Raw genomic sequence first — 8,366 nt, 5'->3', positions numbered from 1 at the left:
CCTCCCGATCCTATTTCTTATGATAATGTGAGTGGGGGGGGGGGGGGGGGGGGGGGGGGGGAGGGGAGGGGAGGGGGAGGGGAGGAGTTGGAGGGGGAGGAAGGGGGAGGGGGAGGAAGGGAGAGGAAGGGGGAGGAAGGGAGAGGAAGGGGGAGGGAGGGGGGGGGAGGGAGGGGGAGGGAGGGGGAGGGAGGGGGAGGGAGGGGGAGGGAGGGGGAGGGTGTGAGGGGAGGAGGATGAGGGGAGGGGGATGAGGAGGATGAAGGACAGGGGATGAGGATGAGGGAGGAGGGGAATGAGGAGGAGGAGGGTGTGAGGGGAGGGGGATGAGGAGGATGAGGGAGGAGGGGAGGAGGATGAGGAGGATGAGGGAGGAGGGGAGGAGGATGAGGGAGGAGGGGGAGGAGGATGAGGGAGGAGGGGAGGAGGAGGGTGTGGGGGAGGGGATGAGGAGGGAGGAGGGAATGAGGAGGGGGAGGGTGTGAGGGGAGGGGGATGAGGAGGAGGAGGGAATGAGGAGGGGGAGGGTGTGAGGGGAGGGGGATGAGGAGGAGGGAGGAGGGGGAGGGTGTGAGGGGAGGGGATGAGGAGGAGGGAATGAGGAGGGGGAAGGTGTGAGGGGAGGGAATGAGGAGGAGGGAATGTGGAGGGGGAGGGTGTGAAGGGAGGGGATGAGGAGGAGGAGGAGGAGGGAATGAGGAGGGGGAGGGTGTGAAGGGAGGGGATGAGGAGGGGGAGGGAATGAGGAGGGGGAGGGTGGAGGGGGAGGGGAGGAGTTGGAAGGGGGAGGGGGGGAGGAGGGTGTGAGGGGTGGGGGGGAGGAGGGTGTGAGGGGTGGGGGGGGAGGGAATTAGGGGATTTGTCACTTTCTCAGTTTCTCACCAATGAGAATTTTCATCCTGAATTCGCTCCCAGTCCCTGGGTGAAGCAGCCGCCACTCTTGTCTCTGGGAGGACTGACGGGAGGTGTGGCCGCTCTTTCGCCTTGGAGGACCGTATCTTGTCTCTGGGAGGGCTGGCCGCTCATTGGCCTTTCATGTCCCTGGCAGGACCGGCGGGAGGAGTGTACTCTCTTTGGTCTTGGAGGACCGTCTCTTGTCTCTGGGAGGACCGACGGGAGGAGTGACCGCTCTTTGGCCTTGGCGGACCGCCTCTTGTCTCTGGGAGGACCGGCGGGAGGAGTGGCCGCTCCTTGGCCTTGGTGTACCATATCTTGCCACTGGGAAGACCGGCGGGAGGAGTGGCCGCTCTTTGGCATTGGAGGACCGTCTCTCGTCTCTGGGAGGACCGGCGGGAGAAGATGGCGGAAAGCGGAGCGGAGGAGAAGGAGCCGGAGGCTGAGAGCGATGGCGAGCGGAGAGCCCGGGTAAACATATCAACATTTACATCCTTATCCTGCAGACAGGTCCCAGATTTCAATCCCGAGGCGTCAGGGGCAGCAGGAGGCCATTCAGCCCCCATTGGGACAGCAGGAGGCCATTCAGCCCCCATTGGGACAGCATCAGGGCAGCAGGAGGCCATTCAGCCCCATTGGGACAGCATCAGGGACAGCAGGAGGCCATTCAACCCCCATTGGGACAGCATCAGGGGCAGCCTGAGGCCATTCAGCCCCCATTGGGACAGCATCAGGGACAGCAGGAGGCCATTCAACCCCCATTGGGATAGCATCAGGATCAAGAGGAGGCCATTCAGCCCCCATTGGGACAGCATCAGGGGCAGCCTGAGGCAATTAAGCCCCCATTGGGACAGCAGGAGGCCATTCAGCCCCCATTGGGACAGCATCAGGGGCAGCCTGAGGCAATTAAGCCCCCATTGGGACAGCAGGAGGCCATTCAGCCCCATTGGGACAGCAGGAGGCCATTCAGCCCCCATTGAGACAGCAACGGGAACAGGAGGAGGCCATTCAGCACCATTGGGACAGGAACAGGAGGCCATTCAGTCCACATTGGGACAGTGTCAGGAACAGGAGGAGGCCATTCAGCCCAATTGGGACATCATCAGGAATGTTGTTCCGCTGCTCTTCTCTTGGACCACAACTGGTCGTTATCTCAACTACCTACCCACTTGGGTTCCACAATCCTTCACTGCTTGGCCTCACTAAGATCTTTCAGTCCCATTTGAACTTTTCAAGTGACCCCTGCTTTATAACAGGATATTACTGACATCACCCCTGATAGGCCTGCTTCCATGAGGGGCTGCCTCCTGGATCAACCCTCCAAGAGGCAATCGAACACCTAAATCATATTGCACACCTCGAATAGATCATCCTGCAATCTGCTGTACTCGGGGTAGGGTGGGGGAGGGTCAGTACTGAGGGTGCGCGGGATTGTCGGAGGGTCAGTGCTGAGGGAGAGTCGCACTGTCGGAGGGTCAGTGCTGAGGGAGAGCCTCACTGTTGGAGCATCAGTACCGAGGGAGAGCCGCACTGTCAGAGGGTCAGTGCTGAGGGAGAGCCGCACTGTCGGCGGGTCAGTGCTAAGGGAGCTCTGCACTCTCGGAGGGTCAGTGCTGAGGGAGTGCCGCACTCTCTGAGGGTCAGTACCGAGGGAGAGCCTCACTGTTGGAGGGTCAGTACCGAGGGAGAGCCTCACTGTTGGAGGGTCAGTACCGAGGGAGAGCCTCACTGTTGGAGGGTCAGTACCGAGGGAGAGCCGCACTGTCGGAGGGTCTATACTGAGTGAGCGCCACACTGTCGGAGGGTAAGTGCTGAGGGAGCGCCGCACTGTCGGAGGGTCACTGCTGAGGGAGAGCCGTACTGTCGGAGGGTCAGGGTTGAGGGAGCTCCGCACTGTCGGAGGGTCAGTGCTGAGGGAGTGCCGCACTCTCGGAGGGTCAGTGCTAAGGGAACTCCGCACTCTCGGAGGGTCAGTGCTGAGGGAGTGCCGCACTCTCGGACGGTCAGTGCTGAGGGAGTGCCGCACTGTCGGAGGGTCTATACTGAGTGAGCGCCACACTGTCGGAGGGTAAGTGCTGAGGGAGCGCCGCACTGTCGGAGGGTCACTGCTGAGGGAGAGCCGTACTGTCGGAGGGTCAGGGTTGAGGGAGCTCCGCACTGTCGGAGGGTCAGTACTGAGGGAGTGCCGCACTCTCGGACGGTCAGTGCTGAGGGAGTGCCGCACTGTCGGAGGGTCTATACTGAGTGAGCGCCACACTGTCGGAGGGTAAGTGCTGAGGGAGCGCCGCACTGTCGGAGGGTCACTGCTGAGGGAGAGCCGTACTGTCGGAGGGTCAGGGTTGAGGGAGCTCCGCACTGTCGGAGGGTCAGTGCTGAGGGAGTGCCGCACTCTCGGACAGTCAGTGCTGAGGGAGTGCCGCACTGTCGGAGGGTCAGTACCGAGGGAGAGCCTCACTGTTGGAGGGTCAGTGCCGAGGGAGCGCCGCACTGTCGGAGGGTCAGTGCCGAGGGAGCGCCGCACTGTCGGAGGGTCAGTGCTGAGGGAGTGCCGCACTGTCGGAGGGTCAGTGCTGAGGGAGTGCCGCACTGTCGGAGGGTCAGTGCTGAGGGAGAGCCGCAATGTCGGAGGGTCAGTGCTGAGGGAGCTCCGCACTGTCGGAGGGTCAGTGCTGAGGGAGAGCCGCACTGTCGGAGGGTCAGTGCTGAGGGAGAGCCGCACTGTCGGAGGGTCAGTGCTGAGGGAGCGCCGCACTGTCGGATGGTCAGTGCTGAGGGAGCTCCACACTGTCGGAGGGTCAGTGCTGAGGGAGAGCCGCACTCTCGGGGGGTCAGTACCAGGGGAGAGCCTCACTGTCGGAGGATCTGTACTGAGTGAGAGCCGCACTGTCGGAGGGTCAGTGCTGAGGGAGAGCCGCAATGTCGGAGGGTCAGGGTTGAGGGAGCTCCGCACTGTCGGAGGGTCTGTGCTAAGGGAGTGCCACACTCTCGGAGGGTCAGTGCTGAGGGAGAGCCGCACTGTCGGTGGGTCAGTGCCGAGGGAGCGCTGCACTGTCGGAGGGTCAGTACTGATGGAGAGCCGCATTGTTGGAGGGTCAGTGCTGAGGGAGCTCCGCACTGTCGGAGGGTCAGTACTGAGGGAGTGCCGCATTGTGGGAGGGTCAGTGCTGAGGGAGCTCCACACTGTCGGAGGGTCAGTACTGAGGGAGCGCAGCACTGTCGGAGGATCAGTACTGAGGGAGCGCAGCACTGTCGGAGGGTCAGTACTGAGGGAGAATCGCACTGTCGGAGGGTCAGTACTGAGGGAGAGCCGCACTGTCGGAGGGTCAGTGCTGAGGGAGAGCCGCTCTGTCGGAGGGTCAGTGCTGAGGGAGAGCCGCACTGTCGGAGGGTCAGTGCTGAGGGAGAGCCGCACTGTCAGAGGGTCAGGGTTGAGGGAGCTCCGCACTGTCGGAGGGTCTGTGCTGAGGGAGTGCCGCACTCTTGGAGGGCCAGTGCTGAGGGAGAGCTGCACTGTCGGTGGGTCAGTGCTTAGGGAGCGCCGCACTGTCGGAGGGTCAGCACCGAGGGAGAGCTTCACTGTTGGAGGGTCAGTACCGAGGGAGAGCCTCACTGTTGGAGGGTCAGAACCAAGGGAGAGCCGCACTGTCGGAGAGTCAGTGCTGAGGGAGCGCCGCACTATCGGAGGGCCAGTACTGAGGGAGAGCCGCACTGTCGGAGGGTTAGGGCTGAGGGAGAGCCGCACTGTCGGAGGGTCAGTACTGAGGGAGTGCTGTATTGTGGGTGGGTCAGTGCTGAGGGTGCGCCGCACTGTCGGAGGGTCAGTGATGAGGGAGAGCCGCACTGTCGGAGAGTCAGTACTGAGGGAGAATCGCATTGTCGGAGTGTCAGTGCTGAGGGAGAGCCGCACTCTCGGAGGGTCAGTACCGAGGAAGAATCGCACTGTCGGAGGGTCAGTACTGAGGGAGTGCCGCACTGTCGGAGGGTCAGTGCTGAGGGAGCGCCGCGCTATCGGTGGGTCAGTGCCGAGGGAGCGCTGCATTGTTGGAGGGTCAGTGCTGAGGGAGCTCCGCACTGTCGGAGGGTCAGTGCTGAGGGAGTGCCGCATTGTCGGAGGGTCAGTGCTGAGGGAGTGCCGCACTGTTGCAGGGTCAGTGCTGAGGGAGTGCCGCATTGTCGGAGGGTCAGTGCTGAGGGAGTGCCGCACTGTCGGAGGGTCGGTGCTGAGGGAGAGCCGCACTGTCGGAGGGTCAGTGCTGAGGGAGAGCCGCACTGTCGGAGGGTCAGTGCTGAGGGAGAGCCGAACTGTCGGAGGGTCAGTGCTGAGGGAGCGCCGCACTGTCAGAGGGTCAGTGCTGAGGGAGAGCCGCACTGTCGGAGGGTCAGTACTGAGGGAGAGCCGCACTATCGGAGGGTCAGTGCTGAGGGAGAGCCGCACTGTTGTCAACATTGTGCTTGGATCCTGCCTGGATCTTGGGTGAACGACCTGACTATTTCAGTGATGAAGAAGATATCTATTCTCCCTGGGGTTGGCTAGTATTCATCCTTCGAACATCACTGAAGACAGAAAGCTGTACCCAGCGCTCCTCCCATACCGGCTTCCCCCCTTTCCCTGCGCTTCCGAGATCCCCGGGGTTGTAAAACGCTTTGGCAGGTGCTGAGGTACGTGAAGAGTGCTTTCTAAACGCCGGTCGGTCTCTCTTTTTCAGGAGTTGGTGGATCAGCTCTACCTGTTCCGCGACCACTACTTTGAGAATCACAGCGTGGCGGAGGCCGGGAGGAAGCAGCAGGACCTGACCGAGCGGATGGACGCGGCGCTGAGCCAGATCGAATCCCTGGAAGGTAACGCTCTCTGCTTCCGGGATAGGCGTCCCTGACACCGGAGGTTTGCCATGACCTCCTGCTATCTCCGTCAGGACAGGGCCGGGCGGCAGCAGCAGGAGGAATCGAACTCAGTCGGCTGGCATTACTCTGAACCACACACCAACTCCATGAGCTTAACCACCCACTGTCCCCCCCCTACCTTAACTATTTTAAAAGGTGCTCTGTAAATGCAAGCTGTTCTCTCAGAGGGATCTGGGTGTCCTAGTGTATGAATCACAAAAGGCCGGTATGAAGCCTATTATCTAAATGGTGAGAGGTTGCAGAGCTCTGAGATGCAGAGGGATCTGGGTGTCCTAGTGCATGAATCACAAACGGCTGGTATGAAGCCTATTATCTAAATGGTGAGAGGTTGTAGAGCTCTGAGATGCAGAGGGATCTGGGTGTCCTAGTGCATGAATCACAAAAGGCCGGTATGAAGCCTATTATCTAAACGGTGAGAGGTTGTAGAGCTCTGAGATGCAGAGGGATCTGGGTGTCCTAGTGCATGAATCACAAAAGGCCGGTATGAAGCCTATTATCTAAATGGTGAGAGGTTGTAGAGCTCTGAGATGCAGAGGGATCTGGGTGTCCTAGTGCATGAATCACTAAAGGCCGGTTTGCAGGTACAGGGCGTCATTAGGGAAGCTAATAGAAAGTTATCATTTATTGTGAGGGGAACTGAATATAAAAGTAGGGAGGTTATGCTTCAATTGTACAGGGCACTGGTGAGACCACATCTGGAGTGTTGTGTACAGAGTTGGTCTCCTTATTTAAGGAAGGATGTAAATGCGTTGGAAGCAGTTCAGAGAAGGTTTACCAGACTAACACCAGGAATGCGCGGGCTGTTTTATGAGGGAAGGTCGGACAGGTTAGGCTTGTGTCCGCTGGAGTTTAGAAGAGCGAGAGGCGACTCGATTGAAACCTTTAAGATCCTGAGGGAGGGTCTTGGACAGGGTGGGATGTGGAGAGGATGTTTCCTCTTGTGGGAGATTCTAGAACGAGGGAGGAGGGTCACTGTTTAAAAATAAGGGGGTCGCCCGTTTAGGACAGAGACAAGGGGAAATGTTTTCTCTCCGAGGTGGGTGAGTGTTTAGAACTCTCTCCCTCACAAGGCGATGGGAGCAGAGTCTGCGAATATTTTTAAGGGAGAGCGAGATAGATTCTTGATTCACAAGGGGGTGAAAGGTTATCGGGGGTGTGGCAGGGAGTGTGGGGTTGAGGTTACAATCAGGTCAGCCACGGTCTTATTGAAGGGGGGGAGCAGAGCTCGAGGGGCTGAGTGGCCCCTATTCCTGCTCCTAATTCGTAAGTGCGTTGTTAGGGAGAGAGTTCCAGGATTTTGACCCAGCGACAGTGAAGGAACGGCTGATATATTTCCAAGTCGGGATGGTGAGGGGCTCGGAGGGGGAACTTCCAGGTGGTGGGTGTTCCCCATGTGTGTCTGCTGCCCCTTGTCCTTCCAGATGGTAGCGGTCGTGGGTTTGGAAGGTGCTGTCGAAGGAGCCTTGGTGAGTTGCTGCAGTGCATCTTGTAGATGGTACACACACTGCTGCTTCTGTAACAAGCAGGATAGATAAAGGGGAACCAGTAGATGTAATATATTTAAATTTCCAAAAGGCGTTCGATAAGGTACCACACATAAAGCACACACAATAAGATAAGAGCCCATGGTGTTAGGGGTAGTATATTAGCGTGGACAGAGGATTGGTGAACTAATAGAAGACAGAGAGTTGGGATAAGGGGGGCATTTTCAGGATGACAACCTGTAACTAGTGGAGTGCCACAGGGATCAGTGCTGGGGCCACAATTATTTACAATATATATTAATGACTTGGATGAGGGAAGTGAATGTCCTATCGCCAAGTTTGCAGATGACACAAAAATAGGTTGGAAGGCAAGTGGTGAGGATGACACAGAGTCTACAGAGGGATATAGACAGGTTAAGTGAGTGGGCAAAAACTTGGCAGATGGAATATAATGTGGGAAAATGTGAGGTTATGAACTTTGGCAGGGAGAATAGAGGAGCTGAATATTATTTAAATGGAGAAAGACTGCAGAAAGTTGCAGCACAGAGGGATTTGGGGGTCCTTGTGCATGAATCCCAAAAAGCTAGCATACAAGTTCAGCAGGTAAATAGGAAGGCAAATGGAATGTTGGCTTTTATTTCAAAGGGAAAGGAGTATAAAAATAGGGAAGACTTTCTAAAACTATACAAGGCACTAGTTAGACCACACCTAGAATACTGTGAACAGTTTTGGTCCCCTTATCTAAGGAAAGATATACCGGATTGGAGGCAGTCCAGTGAACGGTTCACTGGGCTGATCCCGGTTATGGAGGGATTTTCTTATGAGGAGAGGTTGAGTATGTTGGGCCTGTACTCATTGGAGTTTAGAAGAATGAGAGGCGACCTTATTGAAACATATCAGGTTCTTAGGGAGATTGACAGGGTAGATGCTGAGAGGTTGTTTCCCCTTGTGGGAGAGTCTAGGACCAGAGGGCATAATCTCAGAGTAAGGGGGCCCCCACTTAAAACAGAGATGAGGAGGAATTTAGTCTCTCAGAGGGTAGTCAATCTGTGGAATTCTTTACCACAGAGGGCTGTAGAGGCTGGG

General features: G+C 57.8%; 1 protein-coding gene across 1 annotated transcript in view; it reads left to right on the top strand.

Moving 5' to 3' along the window:
* Positions 1-1,167: 1,167 nt before the first annotated feature.
* LOC144678467 (tetratricopeptide repeat protein 5-like) overlaps positions 1,168-8,366 on the top strand; it is a gene marked incomplete at its 3' end in the record, with an annotated part of 10,223 nt that continues 3,024 nt past the window's right edge. The window contains exons 1-2 of the mRNA XM_078538236.1: positions 1,168-1,365; positions 5,601-5,733. Of these exons, the coding sequence (XP_078394362.1) occupies positions 1,300-1,365; positions 5,601-5,733 (199 nt within the window). The remainder of the gene's footprint in view (positions 1,366-5,600; positions 5,734-8,366) is intronic.

The sequence above is a fragment of the Cetorhinus maximus genome, unplaced genomic scaffold, assembly GCF_964194155.1.
Source record: "Cetorhinus maximus unplaced genomic scaffold, sCetMax3.hap1.1 HAP1_SCAFFOLD_4340, whole genome shotgun sequence".
NCBI classification, from domain to species: Eukaryota; Metazoa; Chordata; class Chondrichthyes; order Lamniformes; family Cetorhinidae; genus Cetorhinus; species Cetorhinus maximus.
This window is presented reverse-complemented; position numbering and strand designations above follow the sequence as displayed.